The sequence below is a fragment of the Podarcis bocagei genome (assembly GCF_964188305.1).
Source record: "Podarcis bocagei genome assembly, chromosome: 5".
Lineage (NCBI taxonomy): Eukaryota > Metazoa > Chordata > Lepidosauria > Squamata > Lacertidae > Podarcis > Podarcis bocagei.
In genome coordinates this window covers 8,005,508-8,028,555 of record NC_138129.1, presented here as the reverse complement: position 1 = coordinate 8,028,555, position 23,048 = coordinate 8,005,508, and the positions used below count along the sequence as shown (strand labels likewise).

General features: G+C 45.1%; 1 protein-coding gene across 2 annotated transcripts; it reads right to left on the bottom strand.

The window, feature by feature from the left end:
- Positions 1 to 1,790: 1,790 nt before the first annotated feature.
- LOC308588168 (uncharacterized protein) lies at positions 1,791 to 18,863 on the bottom strand. 2 transcript variants are annotated; one of them, XM_081196531.1, is made up of 7 exons: positions 18,729 to 18,863; positions 17,828 to 18,016; positions 14,914 to 14,973; positions 12,220 to 12,558; positions 7,311 to 7,386; positions 5,028 to 5,114; positions 1,791 to 2,842 (listed from the first exon to the last, which is right to left on the bottom strand). In XM_081196531.1, exons 2-7 carry the CDS (start codon positions 18,006 to 18,008, stop codon positions 2,392 to 2,394), a joined length of 1,194 nt encoding a protein of 397 aa, XP_081052657.1. In that variant the 5' UTR covers positions 18,009 to 18,016; positions 18,729 to 18,863; the 3' UTR covers positions 1,791 to 2,391. The 2 variants fall into 2 exon arrangements, with proteins under 2 accessions (XP_081052657.1, XP_081052658.1); XM_081196532.1 differs by lacking the exon at positions 17,828 to 18,016.
- Positions 18,864 to 23,048: the final 4,185 nt, after the last annotated feature.

Genomic DNA, 23,048 nt, shown 5'->3' with positions numbered 1-23,048 from the left:
GGCATAAATTTCCATCAAATTACATTTTTTTGATGTGTTCTCTCGTTGCTTCCGGAGAAGGTTATCTGGCACTTGAAATGCTTTAAGCTAACTGGAGGGCCCTAGAATATAAATAATGTTTTTTAGCACCTTCCAAGGCTCAATTCTGTTTGTCTGGAGCTTGATCCTGCTCTCTTCCCCCCCACTTCTCCTGCGTCACTCTCAGCTCCATGAATTGACATTTAGACTAGCCCCAGTCTCTGTCTGCTTCATCTCCCTCTCTCTCTTCAACATGGTTTCAAAGCCTAAGATGTCTTTGTCCACAAGAAGCTCACCAGAGTGGAGGTCTGCAGATGCAAAGGCATGCAGATAAGGGCTGAGTCAGATATCAGTGGCTCCCATCGAATCCTATTGGACAACAGGGGTAGGGGTCAGACTGGAGGCCACATTCCCAAGGCCACCCAGCAGCAGCATGTGGAGGAGTGGGGAATTGAACCCGGTTCACCAGATTATGAGTCCACTTCTCTTAACCACTACACCATGCTGTGCTGGGGGCACCTGCTTCGCACCCGCCAAGTGCTGGGTTGGCCGGCCAAGCTCCCCCCTGCATGGGCTGGCCAGTGGTGCAGCGTGGCCCGCTTGGCTCCATTGCAGGGAGGGTTGCTCTGGCGGCGTCGGCTGCAAGGGATGGAGTGCCGCGGCTGGATCCTTCACCCTCTGTTCTCCATGTCCCACCCTCTGGCGTGCTTGCACCCACCCCAGGCACCAGGATCTCATGATGCACAGCTGCCTGCAGGTCACATTTGAAGAAGAAGAAGAGTTTGGATTTGATACCCCGCTTTATCACTCCCCTTCAGGAGTCTCAAAGCGGCTAACATTCTCCTTTCCCTTCCTCCCCCACAACAAACACTCTGTGAAGTGAGTGGGGCTGAGAGACTTCAAAGAAGTGTGAGTAGCCCAAGGTCACCCAGCAGCTGCATGCTGAGGAGCAGAGACGCGAACCCGGTTCACCAGATTACGAGTCCACCGCTCTTAACCACTACACCACACTGACATTCGGAACTAAGGTTTTCCACTCCCTGCTGCAACCAGGGAGCTAGTGGGGTGTTGCAGTTAGAGTGTCAGACGAAGACCTGGGAGGCCAAGGTTCAAATCCCCACTTGGGCATGAAGTTCACTGGGTGACTTTGGGCCAGTCACTGCCTTGCAACCTAACCTACCTCACATGGTTGTTGTGAGGGTTAAATGGGGAGAGGGAGAGCTGCTTGGAGGAAAAGATTGGATATACATGCAATTTTAAAATCCCAAACCACACAAGTGCAGAGGCAGCCCTGTTCTTCATCCCAAGTACAGTGGTACCTCGGATTACATACGCTTCAGGTTACAGACTCCGCTAACCCAGAAATAGTACCTCGGGTTAAGAACTTTGCTTCAGGATGAGAACAGAAATCGTGCTCCGGCGGTGCGGCGGCAGCAGGAGGCCCCATTAGCTAAAGTGGTGCTTCAGGTTAAGAACAGTTTCAGGTTAAGAACGGACCTCCAGAATGAATTAAGTACTTAACCCAAGGTACTACTGTACTGCATCTCTCCAGAGGTAGGGAGCACATCCAGCCCCACCCATTGAGCTTTCTGTGTGCACCTCTAGACTTCCTGCCATATAAACGAATGGCTGCCATTTGCTCCTACGGGGGGAAAAGAAATAAAAATTACTGAACAGGCTGTACTCATGGTATTAAAAAAAACTGTATTGCTCTTTGAGGCCTCCATAATAAATGGGCTCTTGTTTTGCATACACACACGGAAAAAACAACATAAAATAGAAAATTTATGAGCCATTTAATATGGAGAAGGCGAGAAAGAGAGAGAGAGCAAAAGACATACAAAGTGAGAAGGCAGAATGCTAATTTGGTAGTGCAAACAAAAACAATGAATACAATCCAGAATCAATGAAAGCATAATCCTATGTCTATCCACTCAGAAGACCCACTGAGTTCAGTGGACCTTATTCCTAGAAAAGATTGTTTGGGACTGTATTGCTGTTCTATAAGAGGTTCCAGTCTCATCTGGCTCCCAGCATGTGGATATCACTTTATGACCAGCTGAGCTTCACGTGGTGTCCTGCTTCCTAACATCTCATCTGTCTCCTAGCATATGGAAATCAGTTTATGAGCTGGTGCATATGGCAAACTGCCTGCTTCACAGCTCTTAGCTCCACTTCTGCGTAGGGTAAGCAATAGATCCGTATTCCCAATGACAGGGTGGTAGCAGCTTCAGCGTCAGAAAGGCTTTCAAGATCAGGCAGCAAAGATCTGGGGTGTCAACAGTAGGCGTCTTTCATCTCCAAGGCCCTGATCAACGCTGGTGATAACGTAGCAGGGAACCCCCATCTCATCTACAGATGGGATGGTGCATCTCAGAGACATTCTGTCTTGAATTTCTGCCTCAGAGCTTTCTGCACGTTCTGGATCTTCTCCGTGATCACCGTGTCGCTCAGATGGTCCCCAAACTTCTGCTTCAGCAAAACCCTGATGATTTTTATGCATCTCTCGTCCATCATGGGCTTAGCCTCCCGGAAGGTGTTTCCCCGCCTCCCCGTGATGGAATGGCTCTGTATATAGTCAGAACTGAAGAGCTTGTAGAGGAGTGTTTTGCAAGCGGTGCTGATCTTCTGGTCAAACCGGATGGCCTCTTTGAGTTGCCCCCTGGTGTACCCATTGAAGAGTTCGGATGCCTCGCAGGGATGGCGTGCGGGCTCTTGCTCCTTAAAGGAGGAGGCTTCCAGGTACTGCACTTTCCGCTTCAAGGAGAGGACTTCTCTCTGGAGGCTGAGGACCATTTGTTCAAGATGCTCAATCTTTTCTTCCCTAGAGGAGTCAAGCAACAACATGGATGGCTTTAAAAGGGGGGGATAGGAGGGTAGACAAATTCATGGATGATGAAGCTATCAGACCAAACTGCAGAAGGCAGTGGAAGACAGGAGTGCCTGGCGTGCTCTGGTCCATGGGGTCACAAAGAGCCAGACACGACTAAACGACTAAACAACAACAACAATAGCAGCAATAGCAACAAACTCTTTTTAGCACTTAAGAACTGCCTTGATTAATCAGATAAAGGACCTCCAGTCTAGCACTCCCTTTAGAACATCAATTTAGAACATCAGATGTCTGGGGCACTCACAGACAGAGAATGAACATGACAGCCTTTTCTTATTCTTTGTCTCCAGTCCTCAGCACCTGGTACACAGTGTGACATTCTGCTTCTAATGGAGGTTCCATTCAGCTGTTATCACTAATAGCTATGGACAGATCCATTGTCCAAAAACATCTCTCTCTCTCTCTCTCTCTCTCTCTCTCTCTCTCTCTCTCTCTCTCTCTCTTTCTCTTTTTGTCAAGCCATCTAAGTCAGCTTTACTGAACCGTGTGCCCTCTAGATGTCTGAAATGAACTAGTTCAGTTGGATGTAGTGCGAAAACCTCAGAGCTACTCCTGGAAGTAGTCCCCATAATTGCCAGGTGAACTAAAGGTGAAGGAAGTTCATGTTGGGGTAGAACTTTGAACACTTTCTAGTTCATCTTCACATTCATTCCCTCCCCCCGTCACCTCCAGCTGGAGGTCTAGAGCCTTAGTTTTCGTTAACAAAAAGGGGGAAGTCAATTATATATCGCCTTACCCCACATGCGCCCACTTGACCACTTTGATAAATGGAATTGGCACCACTACACGTGCCACATACCCGTTCCTCGTGTCATTTAATGTGGCAGCACCTGCACATTAGAACTCCCTGCCTATTGAGATCAAGTATTCACCTTCACTGTACTCTTTTCAAAATAAAAAAATTCCTTCCAGTAGCGCCTTAGAGACCAACTAAGTTTGTTATTGGTATGAGCTTTTGTGTGCATGCACACTTCTTCAGATACATGCACATGAAAGCTCATACCAATAACAAACTTAGTTGGTCTCTAAGGCGCTACTGGAAGGAATTTTTTTATTTTGTTTCAACTACGGCAGACCAACATGGCTACCTACCTGTAACTTGTACTCTTTTCAGTGCCTGTTACAAACATTCTTGTTTAGACAAGCCTACCCAGATGCTTAGAAAGTTGAGGTAATTTTATTCTGTTTCGGTATTTTAACGTGCATCTGTTTTAAAGTATGGTTGTGGTTTTTTAATTGATTTTGTGTGTTATCTTTTTGTAAACCTCTTTGAGGTTTCTTTATAATCAAGCGGTATATAAATTTAATGAAATAAATAAGTAAATTATGAAATATAAAGAAAGTTAGGAAACAAAATAAGGTGGCAACCTTCTCCGGCTAATTAGGCAGATATGAAGGTGCTGCTGTTATGAACGATACTTAGTCACACTTGCTGCTACTAAGCAATCAGAAGGAAGGAACACGAGGCATTTCCTGTATTTTCTTTGCTGAAGAGATTTGCTCTCTTCTAATAGGAGCAGCTTGCAGCAAGAAGTACAGGGATAGGAAGAAAGCAAATGGTGCATTACACCTTTACAGCTGTGTGGCTGGGACAAATTAGACTGGGCAAGCCTGTTCTAATCTGGAAATACAATTATGAGGAAAATTTCAGCTGCTGACATTTTTGTATCAGACCTTTAATTACTGGTGTGTGACCCCTGTACTTCAGCACAGCAGTTCTGAATGTTATGAGAAATTCCTGAGGATTTGACCCTGAGACTGAAAAGGGTTACTCAACCCTGGCGTAAGTGTTATGAAGAATTAAACATAGGGGTGTCACAGTCCACTGCTGGAACTGCCCTATGTAGTTCTAGCCAGAAGGAAAACAATAGTGTTTGGGTTAGGAACCCACCTAGTAAGTGGCTGGTATGAGATTCTGAAATATTTCACTTCTCTGCCATCACTAGCAATGCTGGACACTCCAGCTATAATCCATCCAATGGAAAAGCCAGGTGAGTTTGTGGGCCTGAAAATTGCTATTAGGTTTCCAGGCATGTCTAATCTATATCCCATTATATTCCCGCAAGATGCTAGAAATGCAATTAGGGGCAGATGGGTCTCTTCCCTGCCAGATTACCTTTCTATTTCACAAGCACTGAAGACTTTCTGAGCCACCTCAAAGCCATCCATTTCCAGAGAATTGGTGTCCTTTGACTTGTCAAAGCTAAAAGAACAAACAGATAGCTGAAACAAGTGACTCCAGAGTTCATTAAAAACAGAAACAACCCACTATCTTTAGACCAAGAGAAGATTATACGGTTTTGTTTCATTTTGTGTGTGTGAAGTGCTGACACTGATGGGTGCAACTGGAGGCAAACTTGGGCAGAAAAGCAAATGTTTCCCCCCCCCCCTTTTTGGTTAGTGTCTACACACAGACTTATCTTTCCTCCATCCAGACATGCACGAGACATTATATCAGATTCTATTAATACATTACAAGCAGTCAGAAACATCCAAGGAGGCTGCATAACAGAGCGAGAAGGGTATGTGGCCTGGGAAGGGTGTGGAGCCTAGGGAAACTCTCAAGGGCCAAACATAGTGGCTGCTAGGACCACATTCAGCTTCTGGGTCTGAGGTTCCCTACCTGTGTCTTAGCACAACCCTCCTGCACATTATGCAGCTCACCTGCTTTCATCTCTAGCTGAGCAAAATATTCTTTAACCATCTTCTTCTCCCAAGTGTAAACAAAATCCATTCACCATATGCACATCCTCCAAGCCCTGTTTGTGTATATGGACCAGGAAATGTGCACAATTACCTCTCCATGGAAGGATTATGTGCACATTCTCCACGAGGGCTGGTGAATGTGCATCATGGCTGGTGATTATGCACATTCACCGCTCAACTTAAAATCCTCTTAACGCATTTTGCCAGGAACTGAATTGCACTCCTAATTAGGGATGGGTGAATCTGTCAGTTTCGGATTCTCATTTCTCCTCTGTTAATGTTTCCACATTTCTTTGCAAAATTTGCCTAATAGATACATTTCTTCAAAGCAGTTTCCCCTTATACAATGCATTTTTGTGTTATTTCATTAATATATTTTCAAGCTGCACTGGCTTCCGGTGGAGTACAGGGTCAGATTTAAGGTGCTGCTTTTGACCTTTAAAGCCCTTCACGGCCTAGGACCCTCGTACCTACGGGACCGCCTCTCCCGGTATGCCCCATGGAGAGCCTCAAGGTCCATAAATAGCAACACCCTAGTGGTCCTGGGCCCTAAGGAAGTTAGATTAGCTTCAACCAGAGCCAGGGCCTTTTCAACTCTGGCTCCGGCCTGGTGGAACGCTCTGCCTCATGAGACCAGGGCCCTGCAGGATCTGATTTCTTTCCGCAGGGCCTGTAAGACAGAATTGTTCTGCCTGGCCTTTGGCTTGGAGCCAATTTAATTCCCTCCCTCCCTTTCTTTTTTCTTTTCCTTTCTTCTCCTGCGATGAGGCTACATTTTAATATTTTAATGTTTCAATATTTTAATGTTGTATTTTAATTTTGTTTTTAAGTTGTAATCATTCAACTTGTTTTTATTATTGCTTGTTAGCCACCCTGAGCCCGGCCTTGGCTGGGGAGGGCAGGGTATAAATAAAAAATATTATTATTATTATTATTATTATTATTATTATTATTATTATTATATGCATTTTTAGGGACACTTTACCCTAGTACATGCATTTTTGTACTTGGATGGAGAACTGCATTGCAAAATTCAGAGAAGTGCAAATTTCAAAGGATGGCTGTGTTTCGGTTTGCGTATACTTTCAGAAAGTGTGGATTACACAGGTTGGCCTTTAAACGTGAACCAAATTAAACTTCTCCCGAACCCCTACTCCTAATGAAAATGAAAATGCTTGATCTGTATACCATGACACATTTGTACAATTTGGGGGGGGGTTAGGGGGGCGGGGGGAATGTTGGGAATCAAGCCTTTATCAGGAGAAACTGGCCACTCTCCAGGCACCCGGCTTGATCTCCGGTTGACCTCCCTGTCTGCATTCCCCGGCAGGATACAGGCTAGGTCACGATAGGCGATCCTTCTCAGCGTGAGAAGAACACACCCCCTCTTTCCTGCCCCCCTGGGCAGGGGAAAGAGATAGACAGAAACGTATTTGCATGCCTTTATTTCTGTCTTTGCAGCATTACAGAAAACATGACTGCTCTCTTCAAGCTCCAGCAGCCGAGAGACAAACTCCTCCCGTACTTCCTGTACAGCTCATATTACACTCTGAGCTAATTCCGGTGCTTCGCACTGTGAATAGACTGTCCCTCTGTTTCCCACGGAACAGTCCCAACATTCCCGTTATGTTTTGCTTTCAAGCTAGCAGCTCGCGGCCGCATTGCTTCTATATCGTAACAGGGAATACATTACCTGTTTATGAAGATATGTTTCTGACATTGGGCCAGAGGATCATCAGACCTCCTCCTAGTTGCTATGTTATTGTAATCTAAAAAAGAAGATAGGATAAGGAAATATTATGTAAAATTAAACATGGCAGATGAAAACCCCTTTGTTGTTCTAAGTGCAACCAATACATTTATGGCCACCACATTAAAGTGATGGTCTTCTAAGGATTCAACAGCATTTAGGTATCCATTTTGATGCGTGATTTTCTAATTTCTTTGACAGAGATACTGAGAAGATCCAGTCTAATGTTACTGTAGAGTCGGCTCCAAATGTAATTCAATATAATAATAATAATAATAATAATAATAATAATAATAATAATAATAATAATTTATACCCCGCCCATCTGACTGGGTTTCCCCAGACACTCTGGGCAGCTTCCAACAAAGTATTAAAATACAAGTTGTTTCCTGCTTGGCAGGGGGTTGGACTAGATGGCCCTTGTGGTCTCTTCCAACTCTATGATTCTATGATTCTACAGTGGTCTGTTAAACATTAAAAGCTTCCCTAAACAGGGCTGCCTTCATATGTCTTCTAAAAGTCTGGTAGTTGTTTTTCTCTTTGACATCTGGTGGGAGAGTGTTCCACAGGGCAGGTGCCACTACCAAGAAGGCCCTCTTCCTGGTTCCCTGTAACTTGGCTTCTCACAGTGAGGGAACTACCAGAAGGCCCCTGGCGCTGGATCTCAGTGTCCGGGCTGAACGATGGGGGTGGAGAATATATAATCCTTTTGACCCATGTGTGTGGGGCGAATAGCAAAAGAATGAGCTGGGTGCCTGGATTCAAAATGTGGGATTAAACTCATAGAATCATAGAATCATAGAGTTGTAAGAGACCACAAGGGCCATCGAGTCCAACCCCCTGCCAAGCAGGAAACACCATCAGAGCACTCCTGACATATGGTTGTCAAGCCTCTGCTTAAAGACCTCCAAAGTAGGAGACTCCACCACACTCCTTGGCAGCAAATTCCACTGTCGAACAGCTCTTACTGTCAGGAAGGTCTTCCTAATGTTTAGGTGGAATCTTCTTTCTTGTAGTTTGGATCCATTGCTCCGTGTCCGCTTCTCTGGAGCAGCAGAAAACAACCTTTCTCCCTCCTCTATGTGACATCCTTTTATATATTTGAACATGGCTATCATATCACCCCTTAACCTCCTCTTCTCCAGGCTAAATATGCCCAGCTCCCTTAGCCGTTCCTCATAAGGCATCGTTTCCAGGCCTTTGACCATTTTGGTTGCCCTCCTCTGGACACGTTCCAGTTTGTCAGTGTCCTTCTTGAACTGTGGTGCCCAGAACTGGACACAGTACTCCAGGTGAGGTCTGACCAGAGCAGAATACAGTGGCACTATTACGTCCCTTGATCTAGATGCTATTATACTCCTATTGATGCAGCCCAGAATTGCATTGGCTTTTTTAGCTGCCGTGTCACACTGTTGGCTCATGTCAAGTTTGTGGTCAACCAAGACTCCTAGATCCTTTTCACATGTACTGCTCTCAAGCCAGGTGTCCCCCATCTTGTATTTGTGCCTCTCATTTTTTTTGCCCAAGTGCAATACTTTACATTTCTCCCTGTTAAAATTCATCTTGTTTGTTTTGGCCCAGTCCTCTAATCTGTCAAGGTCGTTTTGAAGTGTGATCCTGTCCTCTGGGGTGTTAGCCACCCCTCCCAGTTTGGTGTCATCTGCAAATTTGATCAGGGTGCCCTTGAGTCCATCATCCAAGTCATTGATAAAGATGTTGAATAAGACCGGGCCCAAGACAGAACCCTGTGGCACCCCACTAGTCACTCTTCTCCAGGATGAAGAGGAACCATTGATGAGCACCCTTTGGGTTCGGTCAGTCAGCCAGTTACAAATCCACTGAGTGGTAGCATAGTCAAGACCGCATTTTACCAGCTTCTTTACAAGAATATCATGGGGCACCTTGTCGAATGCCTTGCTGAAATCAAGGTAGGCTACATCCACTGCATTCCCTTCATCTACCAGGCTTGTAATTCTGTCAAAAAACGAGATCAGGTTAGTCTGACATGACTTATTTTTCAGAAATCCATGCTGACTATTGGTGACCACAGCATTCCTTTCTAGGTGCTCACAGACTGTTTGCTTAATGATCTGCTCCAGAATCTTCCCTGGTATTGATGTCAGACTGACTGGGTGGTAATTATTTGGGTCCTCTCTTTTCCCCTTTTTGAAAATAGGGACAACATTTGCCCTCCTCCAGTCTGCCGGGACTTCGCCTGTTCTCCAGGAATTCTCAAAGATGACTGCCAGTGGTTCTGAGATCACATCTGCCAGTTCTTTTAATACTCTTGGATGCAGTTCATCTGGCCCTGGAGACTTGAATACATCTAGATTAGCCAAGTATTCTTGTACTATCTCCTTAGTTATTCTGGGCTGTGTTTCCTTTGCTGAATCATTTGCTTCAAATTCTTCAGGTCGGGCATTGTTTTCTTTATCGGAGAAGACTGAGGCAAAGAAGGCATTGAGGAGTTCAGCCCTTTCTGTGTCCCCTGTTTGCATTTCACCATCTTCTCCTCTGAGTGACCCCACTGTTTCTTTGTTCTTCCTTTTGCTACGAACATACCCATAAAAGCCTTTTTTGTTGCTTTTAACCTCTCTAGCAAGCCTGAGTTCATTCTGTGCTTTAGCTTTTCTGACTTTGTGTCTACACGTGCTGGCTATTTGTTTGAATTCCTCTTTGGTGGTTTCCCCCCTTTTCCATTTTTTGTACACATCCTTTTTTAATCTTAACTCAGTTAAAAGTTCTTTAGATAGCCACCCTGGCTTCTTTAGGCACCTTCCATGTTTCCGTCTCATTGGTATTGCCTGAAGTTGTGCTTTTACTATCTCCCTCTTAACAAACTCCCAGCCATCATGAACTCCCTTTCCTTTTAGTATTACTGTCCATGGGATCTCACCCAGCACTTCCCTAAGTTTTATGAAGTCGGCTTTCTTAAAGTCAAGAAATTGAGTCCTAGTATGCTTGGCTGCTCCTTTCCGCTATATAGTAAACTTCAGAAGAGCATGATCACTCGCGCCTAATGATCCTTCCACTTCTACCCCACTAACCAGGTCATCAACATTGGTTAGGACCAGATCTAAAATGGCTGTTCCTCTTGTTGCTTCTCCCACTTTCTGGACAATGAAGTTGTCTGCAAGGCCAGTGAGGAATCTGTTTGACCTTATGCTCTTGGCTGAGTTTGACATCCAACAAATATCCGGGTAATTGAAGTCCCCCATTACTACTATCTCCCTTCCTTTTGCATGCTTGGCCATCTGTTCCAGGAAGGCATCATCTATGTCCTCCGTTTGGCTTGGGGATCTCCAGCAGGAGAGAAGCCTCCAGTAGCAGAGTTTAAACACATAAACGTTAAGCAGCACTGTGAAGTGTTAGGAATGTAAGCTGTTAAATCTTTTTATCCCAATCAGTCCTCTTGCAAAAAGCTCTCCTCTTCTTCTAACCTGCTTAAAATGAACAGACCACGCTGTGAAGTTAAGTTTAAAATGCTTCACGTACAAAGCATGCCAAAGGTCAGATTCATGAATTTATCCAAGCAGCAGCAAGGAAAACACAGGCAGAACACTCTTGTGGAAACCTTTTGGAAAAGGTGTATTTCTGAGGTTTGATGGCTCATAACACCACTTCATTTTGAGTAATACCATAAAATTGTAAATCAATGGAAAGATAATTTATTGAGGAATGTAATGCAACAAAGTTTGTTCAATTATATGTTTTTATCAAAAGGGACGTGGGTGGCGCTGTGGGTAAAACCTCAGCGCCTAGGACTTGCTGATCGCATGGTCGGCGGTTTGAATCCCCATGGCGGGGTGAGCTCCCGTCGTTCGGTTCCAGCGCCTGCCAACCTAGCAGTTTGAAAGCACCTCTGGGTGCAAGTAGATAAATAGGGACCGCTTACCAGCGGGAAGGTAAGCGGCGTTCCGTGTGCTGTGCTGGCTCGCCAGATGCAGCTTGTCACGCTGGCCACGTGACCCGGAAGTGTCTGCGGACAGCGCTGGCTCCCGGCCTACAGAGTGAGATGAGCGCACAACCCTAGAGTCTGGCAAGACTGGCCCGTACAGGCAGGGGTACCTTTACCTTTACCTATCAAAAGTTATAGCCAAATAACCAGAAAAAGGAAACACAACTTGCTTAGGGTGATTGATTTCATTTGAATGTAGCCAATGAGCATGAGTGTTTAGAGAGCCAATCAGCTGTTATGAGCCATCAAACCTCAGAAATACACTTTCCCCAAAAGGTTCCCACAATTTTGGCCACTAGTGTAGCTTCAAACACATGCTCTAAGCTTGGAGCACGTCTTCCTTGATCAGTTACATGGAATGGAGTGAGAGATAACAGGAAGAAGTCTTCACTTCCTCCCTTATTGGAGAAAAGGGAGAGTGACCTAGCTGAGCCTAGGACTTCAACTCTATTGCCTTAGCTTATGGGTAGGCAAACTAAGGCCTGGGGGCTGGATCCAGACCAATCACCTTCTAAATCTGGCCCGCGGGAATCAGCATGTTTTTACATGAGTAGAATGTGCCCTTTTATTTAAAATGCATCTCTGGGTTATTTGTGGGGCATAGGAATTCATTCTTCTTCTTTTCCCCCAAAATATAGTCCGGCCCCCCAAAAGGTCTGAGGGACAGTGGACTGGCCCCCTGCTGAAAAAGTTTGCTGACCCCTGCAGCTCTTCCATGCACTAACTAGCACTCATGCATAGTTCTGTTTGACTGCAATTTCCCACAACTCAGAACACATGGCATACTATTTAGCAGGCTCATATGCTGGGAATACAAATGAATGTAATCATCTCACATTTGCTGTACACCTGTTGCACCCTCATTCCATTGTTTGATCATAACAGATGTTTTACCTCTGGTTGCTGGGCTTGGCCTCGTTGCCCCTCTTGGGAATGCCCCAGCAGAAGATATTGTTAGGAAAGAAGGCGATACATGAAAGGGAGTAGAAGAGTGAGGAGTGGCTGGTTCAGAGGAATGGGACCTCATCCTGACACCAAGGGTGCGCACCTCTCTAAGGCCAGAAGAGGTTGCAGGGTCTTGCTGGAGATCAGCCTCTTCATCTTCCACAGTGGTCTCGACATCTTTATCACTGGGGCATTTCTTCAAACCGTTCCCTGGGTTCCACTTGGGAAAGGACTTTCTGGACCTCTTTGGCTGTGGTGGCCCCAGATTCTGCACTGCTGACTGATCATCTGAAATCAGGAAAAGTGCACCAAACAATAACACTGTGTGTGTTATTCTTGCTTGTACAATGGTACCTCTGGTTGCGAACGGGATCTGTTCTGGAGGCCCGTTCGCAACATGAAAAGAGCGCAACCCGCAGCTGTGCGCCTGCGCATGAGCGGGTCATAATTCACCGCTTATGCGCATGCGCATGATGTCATTTTCCATGTCTGTGCATGAACGAGTGGCGAAACCCGGAAGTAACCCTTTCTGGTACTTCCGGGTCGCCGCGGGACATAACCTGAAAGAACGTAACATGAAGCGAACATAACCAGAGGTACTACTGTACAGATTTGTTGGCCAAAGAATTGCACTGTATAGCATGATTAGAATATTCCATATTGAGAATTCCCTTATAAAGACTAGTCTGTCTAGTCCCACATTGTCATCTACTGTGATGGGCTGTGGCTTTCCAGGAACTTGAACAGGGAACTTTTACAGCATCTGCTGCCTAAACTTTTTAGGAATGTAGGATGGTATCTTACACCAAGTCAGAGCATTGGTTGATCTAGCTAAATATTGTCAGTGCAGACTGGCAGCATCAGGACCAGCTGCCCAGCAAGAATTCCACAAGTACAGAAGAACATTTATTGATTATTACATTTGCACCCCATCTTTCCTCCAAGGAGTACCGGTACATGCTTCTCTCGCTCCTCTTTTTATCCTTGTAACAAACCTGTGAGGTTGGTTAAGCTGAGAGACAGTGCCTGGCCGAAGGTCACCCAGTGAGCTTCATGGCTAAGTGGAGACCAGAACTAGGTCCTTGTCCAATACTCTGACCATCACACTACGTGTTTGTTTGTTTGTTTGTGTGTGTGTGTGTGTTTTCTTTCCATTAGACATTTCTCTAGAGCTCTGCAGCCTCCCTAGCTGCCCGCACCTCCTGATATGAAAAAGAAGCCAAAGGAAGAGTTATCTTCCCCAGGACTTTATCTCAATTATAGGAAAGTGGGAAGGCTGGGTAACAAGTGTCTGACATTTGTGTGCTTGCTGATTTTTCTTCTAAGGAAACTGACTTCCTCTTTTAAAAACAACAATTCACAGCTGTCAGGTAGAGATGCCAGTTTTAGTTTCTCTCAGTTTCTCATTTTTCCAGTCTTAAATTCAGTTCTGTATTTCTCCGCTTGTGATTAAAAAAAAAAAGTCCTCATGAAAATTCATCAGCATTTTTGTGTGTACACATTTCTGCAAAGCCATTTTCTCCAATTAAATGCATTTTTGTATATTATTTTCACTACTATATGCATTTATATGTAAAAAAAAAGCTAGGTATCTGCATGCTTGTAGACATTTCTTGGCCAGAGAATTGCACTGAATTTTGAAGGCTGTGTTTTGGTTCACATATTCGTTTTGAAAACAGCAAATTCAGTAAGTCCACATTTAAGTCCCTGTTTAGGGAAGTTTTTAATGCTGGAAGTTTTATTCTGTTGGGAGCCGTCAAGAGTGGCTGAGCAAATCCAGCCAGATGGGCGGGCTATAGATAATAAAATTATTATTATTATTATTATTATTATTATTATTATTATTATTATTATTATTAACTGAATCTGTTCCCCTTCCCCTTCATACTGCCAGGAACATGGTAGACAGCCTCCCCATCTCCCCATGCTTATAGGGAAGTTCAACCAAAAATAGCATGGGATTTTGAGGAAGTGCAGGCACCCAGGGAGGCTGCAAAATGAAGATCACTGCCGAGATGATTTGTGGGGTAAGGATGCCCCATCTACGAGCATTTAATGATAATTATCTCTCCCCTTTGATACAATTTTCAAGTGCAATCTCTGTTCTCATTTATTGGTGTAGAAGCATAGGCGCCGACTCCATGGGGCTTGAGGGGGCTCGAGCCCCCTCAAAAAATTTTTTGGGGGGGCTCAGCCCCCCCAATAATCTCAGGCGGGCACCCTTCCAGCAGAGCGCCGCCGCCGTCCCCCGCCTCCTCCCCACTGCTCCTTCGCCAGCCAGCCAGCCGCGCGCCCTAATCGGAGAGCCCCGGCCGGAAATCCCGCGAGAACAGGGGAATCCCGACTGGCCACACCTCCCAGCCAGCCAATCGGCTGGCTGGGGGGGCGTGGCTTGCCCTATTTAGGGCCGGAGCCACTTTATTTGCATATTCATGAGCTTATTTATTATTCATGAGCTTTCCCGGGCCCCCCCAATATTTTTTCTAAGTCCGCGTCCCTGTGTAGAAGGGTAGGGAAAATGCAGAAGGAAGCTTTGGAACCATACTAATTTAGATCCTTTCTGAATTATGTTTTGAAAATTTAATACTGGACTGCCCTGAGCCCCTGCCGCACTTACAAAGCACAATTAGGGACTCTGCTTACCCAACATCTCCAGCAGTTCTTTATCCTCTTGTAGCTTTTTCTCCAGGATATATTTATGCTCTGTTGGAAGAAAGGCCTTTTAATATTCATTTTTCACCTCCACAAAGGTTGCAGGCAAATCCATCCCACTGTGCTGTAGAACCGTCTTCAACTTTTGCCCGATACAAAATTTTGACAACAATAATACATGCCATTTACTTAATGCTTTGGAATACTCAAGGCAATTCATATACAGTGGATTGATTCCAAGTCACTGCATGAGCAGAAATCTGGCTTGCCCAACAAAACTTCCCCTTTTTCTCTGCACTGCCCCCCCCCGGCCCTCGGTGCACCTCTGCAAGCCCTCCCCACCCCCAAATCTGCTCTGAGGGTTTTCTCACTTCATTGGTGCATAGCATCTAGATCAAGGGAAGTAATAGTGCCACTGTATTCTGCTCTGGTCAGACCACACCTGGAGTACTGTGTCCAGTTCTGGGCACCACAATTCAAGAAGGACACTGACAAACTGGAACGTGTCCAGAGGAGGGCAACCAAAATGGTCAAAGGCCTGGAAACGATGCCTTATGAGGAACGGCTAAGGGAGCTGGGCATGTTTAGCCTGGAGAAGAGGAGGTTAAGGGGTGATATGATAGCCATGTTCAAATATATAAAAGGATGTCACATAGAGGAGGGAGAAAGGTTGTTTTCTGCTGCTCCAGAGAAGCGGACACGGAGCAATGGATCCAAACTACAAGAAAGAAGATTCCACCTAAACATTAGGAAGAACTTCCTGACAGTAAGAGCTGTTCGACAGTGGAATTTGCTGCCAAGGAGTGTGGTGGAGTCTCCTACTTTGGAGGTCTTTAAGCAGAGTCTTGACAACCATATGTCAGGAGTGCTCTGATGGTGTTTCCTGCTTGGCAGGGGGTTGGACTCGATGGCCCTTGTGGTCTCTTCCAACTCTATGATTGTATGATTTGTATGATTGTATGATTCTGGGTGACTGAAGGCACAGGGAGAATGATAAGGAGGGGAAGTTCCACATGCACAGTGATTTTGTTGGATCAATTCATTGTTTCAGCAGTCCTCAAAAAAGCCATGAATTCTGCCCATTTTGCAGATGAGCAGACTGCAGTCAAGAGACAGAAGTTTTCCAAAGGCCCATTCAGTGAGCTCATAGCAGTGACAAGATATGAACTAAGGACCTCCTGATCTGGTTCATGGTTGGTCTTCTGCAGCCCAGCTTTACTGAATATTTACTTGGAAGTAAGTGCTACCAGGATGCGGGTGGCGCTGTGGGTTAAACCACAGAGCCTAGGGCTTGCTGATCAGAAGGTCGGCGTTTCGAATCCCCACAACGGGGTGAGCTCCTGTTGCTCGGTCCCTGCCCCTGCCCACCTAGCAGTACAAAAGCACGTCAAAGTGCAAGTAGATAAATAGGTACCACTCCGGCGGGAAGGTAAACAGCGTTTTTGTGCACTGCTCTGGTTCACCAGAAGCGGCTTAGTCATGCTGGCCACATGACCTGGAAGCTGTACGCTGGCTCCCTTGGCCAATAATGCGAGATGAGCGCTGCAACCCCAGAGTCGGCCACGTCTGGACCTAATGGTCAGGGGTCCCTTTAACTTTACCTTAAGTCCTACCAGGTCTAACAGGACTTATTCCCAAGTACATTTGTACAGGACCACCATTTTAAATCACTCTGTGACACTAGTTATCTTCAAGGATAAATTAGGAAATTTCTACTCAGATTTTGAGGGAAGCAAAAAACATTTGATTAATTGCGGGGAGATGGAGCCACACTTTTCTGGGCCTGCAGTGAATGCTGGTTGTTAGTCAAGCTGTGTTGTGGATGTACGGGATGCACAAATCTCTTAGATGGAGATCTCTCCATTTTTTCCAGACTTAAGCTCAGTTCACCACGTTTGCACATGTTTGTAATATTAAAAAATCAGCATTTTTGTCCTCGTATTCCCTAATATATCTATTTTTGCAAGCAATTTCCCCCTGATGTAATGTATTTTGTATGCTATTTATATTAACAGCTGTATTATTGTTCTTTATTCACTACATTTACATCCCACCTTTCCTCCAAGGAACTCATGATGGCTCAAGGCGTGAAGCAGGTTAGGCTGAGAGGCAGGGACTGGCCCAAAGTCACCCAGTGAGCTTCATGGCTGAGTGGGAATTCGAACTCTGGTCTCCCAGGTCCGAGCCCAACACTCTAAGCCCATTGCCATGCAGTTCCGCACACTTTCACTTAATGTGCACATTTTTTGTTCCCTATTGGTGTCGGTTAAACCACTTGCTCGGTCCCTGCTCCTGCCAACCTAGCAGTTCGAAAGCACGTCAAAGTGCAAGTAGATAAATAGGTACCACTCTGGCGGGAAGGTAAAAAGCATTTCCGTGTGCTGCTCTGGTTCGCCAGAAGCGGCTTAGTCATGCTGGCCACATGACCCGGAAGCTGTATGCCAGCTCCCTCGGCCAGTAAAGCGAGATGAGCGCCGCAACCCCAGAGTCGGCCACGTCTGGACCTAATGGTCAGGGGTCCCTTTACCTTTATTTGTGCTGGAGAGCAGCATTGCAATGCTTAGAGAAGTGCAGATTTTAGTTGTGCTGTGGTTCACATGCTGCAAATTGCTAAAACCAAATGTTTCCTGCATCCCTAGTGGATGCCATCCTTTGATCCCTTAAGGGCACAGGATGGCCTGTTGAGAGTCCTGGGCTGTTCAAAGTTGATAAGACTTGGAAAAAGAGTTTCAAAGTTTTGGGGTTCTTTCCTCTTTGAGCAGAACAACGGAGGAACTTCTGAGATCTTGGAGAGCAAATAGAACAAAATTTCAAGGCAGTACCTCCATAAAACCCACCCATTAATGGAAGTTTGTTTGTTGGTTGGTTATTACAAAAACTTAGCTATATAGTGAGTTCTGCTTACCGCTTATTCCTTCCACAATTCCCCAATACAGACCACTGAAGCCTGGGCATCGGGCCAGAACTTGCTCCCCAGCCTCATAGAGGTGGAAAGGTTTCCGTGGTTCCTTGATGTTTTCAATGTTGATAACACGGCTTCCGTCTGGCCAGTGGATGAGAACATAAAGCTTGGCAGCCATTGGCATCTGGGTCACTTAAGATAAGAAAGAAGAGACAGGGAAGATCTGAGGGAACAATTCACATGTCTCTTTCTTGAAAGGAAGAAAACCACCTGTTAATTATGAGTTGGTACTCTAAGCTTTCTGTAAATGGTTAGCAAACACTTTACCTATTGGCACATGCCTACAGAGTTTGAAATCGAACCAATGGAGAGTTATAGCGCCTGCTGTGGCTGTAGAGACATGTTTTGGGAGAGACATGTTTTGTTGCAGCCGGGGCAGATGAAGACATCTGATTGTGCTGTTGCAGACGCACCTTGACATTTCTTCTCTCTACACTCCTCCCAGTGGTTTTTGTCAGTTTTTAAATGTATATGTTGTGTTTTGAATTTTTAAATGCTTCTGATTATCCTCTGTGTGAATCGCCTTCAGATGGTGGTTTAGAAGGCAATTAATAAATTAGCTGTGATCATCGTCAGAGTTCAAGGGCACATTCCAGCCAGGCAAAAACAGCTGAGGGTGGGAAGCAGTACCAATGAGGGGTGTGGCCCCGGGGATAAGGGGTGTGTCTGAGGAGTGGGCGTGAGCTGGGGAGAATCCTGAGGACCAGGTAGAAAGAGCTAGAGGGCCACATTTGGCCACCAGGCCTGAGGTTCCACGTCCTTGAATAAAGAAGGCTAGACACCATATTTGCTGACACATCTGATATTATATGGTTGGCATGAACATTGAAATCAATAGTCTTACCTTCTGTCCCATTGCTATGTGAGATGTCATGGACAGCTGCAAGACGCTGGGCCTTTTCAGTGGTGGCACTGTGGAATGTCCTCCTGATGAAGAATCATCAGGCTTCCCCTCTTTTTGTCTCTAGGCATCTTCTGAAGATCTTTTCAGAAAAAGAAACCAAGCTTTTTTCATATATATTTTTAAAAACTATCTGCATGGTTGTTTGTTCATTTATTTTGAAATCATTTTTATTGGATTTTACAAATATACTGTAAGTTTATATCAATACCAAATACCTATCTGTATACATTTCTCTGAATCTCGAGCCTCCCCCCCCCACATCCCCTCCTATCGTCAACATTTTCAACTACATCTTATTTCATAATCTGTATTTTGTATCCATCCATATTATCCATAGTATTTGTTACATTACAAGTGAAATTAAAATCCTGCTAATGTTTTCATCTGCTTACAGTGGTCTCCTAAGTAAATTATAATTTTTTCCAATTCTTTTTTAAAGTTTTTGTCCTCTTGGTTCCTGAGTTTTCCAGTTAGCTTTGCCATTTTGGTGTAGTCCATCAGCTTGGTAAGCTTTTTTCATTATTAACAACCTGCTGGTTGTATGGGTTGCATCAAAGCTGCTATTTTAGTGCTGCTATTTTCTGTACTGTGTTCTATTGTTCTCAGGGCTGGCCTAAACAATGATAGATATCAGATGTGAAAATCTAAATGATTCTCACCACACAATCAGTGTAGAGTGCTATAAGCTGGCCAAGTTATGTTGGTATCTGCGCCAGAAAAAGCTCACAAATGCCTTTCCCTGGGAGACAAATATACAATAAAAAACAACTTTTTGCTGCCCTCTCGCGACACTCAAAATCAGCTGCCTGAGGAGGCTGCCTAAAGAAAGGACCAGGCTTAATGGAGGCTGCTTAATTCTATTTTGCTTAATTTTGATTGAGCTTAAAGCCACAGAAATGTTGATCTAGGGCACAGATCTCATGGATCTTCATGGTTTTTTTACACAGGACAATGAAACTATCAACAAATCATAGGACACATGTGTGAAGGCAGGAAGAAGAAGAAGAAGAAGAAGAAGAAGAAGAAGAAGAAGAAGAAGAATAGTAGTTTAGATTTGGTATCCCGCCTTTCACTCCCCTTCAGGAGTCTCAAAGCAGCTAACATTCTCCTTTCCCTTCCTCCCCCACAACAAACACTCTGTGAGGTGAGTGGGGCTGAGAGACTTCAGAGAAGTGTGACTGGCCCAAGGTCACCCAGCAGCTGCATGGGGAGGAGCGGGGAAGCGAACCCCGTTCCCCAGATTACAAGTCTACCGCTCTTAACCACTACATCACACTGGCTCTCATAGGAGTGAACTATGTTTTGATATGGTTACAAGGATGCATAAGGATATTTTTGAGCAATGACAGTGCTGGAAGGCAGAAGGTCCACTATTTTTACAGCTCAATCAAAAGAGACAAATGTGATCTGTGATCTGATGGAGATTTGGGGAATGAACTTCTGGGGGGAAACCCATGAAAGTTCAATTTTACTGGATCCAATGTGTGTGCGGGAACATGCCTCCCTCCTTCCTAACTTCTGTGCCACCCCATTTTCTCTTCCCTGCTGTTTCCTCCCTCCCAGTTATTTTGTTTTCCTCCCCCAAGTCTCCCAGATCATCGCCCTTCCACTGGCTCGGTCTACCTGTTCCCCATTTTCCGGCAGCCATGATGGGTTATCAGGGAGAAGACACTTGCAGGCATCAAGTCTAAGAGATGCAGGACAGAAACTGATCATTCCCTTTCCCAATCTCTAGAGTCTGATGTTGTTCAAATTAGCCTTCTTGATTAAAAGCCTCAATCTAATTTAAACATTGCTCAGTCCCGCTCCAACAAAATCTTTTAATTACCATCCATGTGGAAACGTTCGTTACGGAGATGTTAAAATTCTGCACATACCCTCACTCCCCTGGCCACAAACCGATGGTCCTGAAGCTCCTGTTTATGCATTTTGCAGTAGCTGCTCTTGCTCAAGCATCTTTAGACCCAAACCACAGGAAATATTAACCACTGGGAGTATACCCTGCAAACAAATAGCTTTTCTTCTCTGGATCAATGCACCAGTGCAACCACCATTTCATAGAAATCGCAAAAGGAAAGCCCCAAACCAAACTCTCCAGCTGAGATGGCAAATCTTTTCAAAGTACTGATTTAAATCTTCTAAAACTACTTGCCTGAATTACACACTGCCCTCATTTGTGCATGCTCTGGGCTGCCTGAGTGGGAACTGGAGGCTGTGTGTCAGTGCATACGCAATGCATTTGCAAGCCATGCATTTGCAAGCTGGGTGGCCACCAATCCAATCCACAAAGGCCCCAATTCTGGCTTTACATGGAAATCTAGAAGGGTGGGGAGGAAAATGCTCCTCCTCAAACTCAACACCCCATTTGCCTATTGATTCCAACCTTCTGCTTTTAACCAGTCACCATTTCATAAAAGGTCTGTTCTCTTATTCCATGACTGCTAATTTCACTCCCTTTGGTGAGGGACTTGGCCAGAAACATAACATCTACCACAGGGATAGGCAACTAGTGATCCTCCAGATGTTGTTGGACTGTAACTTTCATCAGCCCCGGCCAACATGGTCAATGATGAGGACTGATTGGAGATGCAGTCCAGCAATAACTGGAAAGTCATAGGTTCTCCACCAATGGTCTGTTGGATTGTCTGTATAAAAATGCTTATTGACACTGGGAAAGAATCCTAGAACTCTGTGGGTCCCCAAAGGAAGAAAAAATTCTTGGGTAGCTTTGAGAAAACAAGGAAGAGAGATGGTGAGGGAAGACCATGCTGCTGCCAAGGTAAATAGTGAACCAAACTGAGATTTCAGTTTCTCCATTTTATGTATAGTTAACAGTATTTCTCCTATTGCTTCAGTGTGGGTTAGAAGGGTCTAGGATGCTGAGCTCTCCGTGTGAATTAAGGGCCCCCAAATGTTTGAATGCAGAACACAACAGAGATAAAGGATCCTTGCACATGGTGGACAAGATTATGTGCGCTAACCAACGTTCAGTCTGCTTTGGTGCGAGACTCGTGCTACTTATGCTCTGGTCTTTGTCCAGCTTGCTTCATAGCCCAAAGCTCCCCCAAATACCAAGGAACCACTTGGGCTCCACAAGAAAGGGTGCTCAAGAGAGAGAACGTCACCATCCCATTTCATCTTGCCATTTCATAGCAAGAACAGGACTTTGATGGGATCATCAGCTTTCTCTGTTGCAAAATCCCCCAGAGCATGCAGGAATATATCAGGTTCCACTAGTCTCTGAGAGTGGGTCATCCAAATGGGCCCTCATCCTTATAGGGGAGAATTGCTGCTACCTCTCCAAACTTTGACAGATAATGGTCCAGCCATGGCAAGGGAGTGCATGTACCTCTACTCCATCTCTCATATCACTTGGGGTAAAGACAACATCAAGGGTAGTCTGGTGTTGGATCAATGACCATTTGAGACAGCCCAAAAGTTGTCATGGAGGTCATGAAGTCTCACGCCTGCCCAATGACAGCCTCTGTGTGAATGTTGAAGTCACCCAGAATTATCATCGTAGGGTTCTCCAACATGACACCATAGACCTCAGCCTCCATCCAGGTACAAAACATTATTACATATTCCACCCAGGCAAAAGCATTCATGGAAGGAGCAGAGCAGGGACCCTGAAGGGCATGGGAAAGGGGTGTGGACTGGGAAAGGCTCTGAAGGCTATAGAAAAATAGGGCCACATTTGGTTTTCAGGTCTGAGGCTCCCTACCTGTGTCCTATAGAATAACTCTTATCACTAGGAATCTTCTCCAAATGCTCAGCTGAAAACAGATTCCCTGCAATTTCAAGCATCTCTTCTAGCCTGCCTTCTGGAACAACAGAGATCAAGCCCACTCCATCTTGTGCATGACAGCTCTCCAGATATTTGAAGGCAGCTATCAGTTCTCCACTTAATCTTCTTTCCTCCAGGCTGAACGTACCCAGCTCTTTCACCTGCTCCTCCAGAGACAGACCCATCACCATCCTGACTGAATTCAAATTAAAAGGATTTTATGTATTTTATTTCTCTTATCCAGTTTCCTTTTGCACTGGCTGCTCTTGCCTCTCTGGGATGCTGCCTTAGAAACACAGGAAACTGTTTTATATGGAGGTTTTGTGGGTAGGTAGTTCCCGTATCTGGAAGATGGGCCATTTGCTTGTTCTGAGTGGGACTGTACAACCTTCAAAGGAGCAGGTATGTAGCTCCTGGGCACATCCTTGCCATTAGAAGACCCCAGTGGCTACGAGTGTATTTTGCCAGTTTCA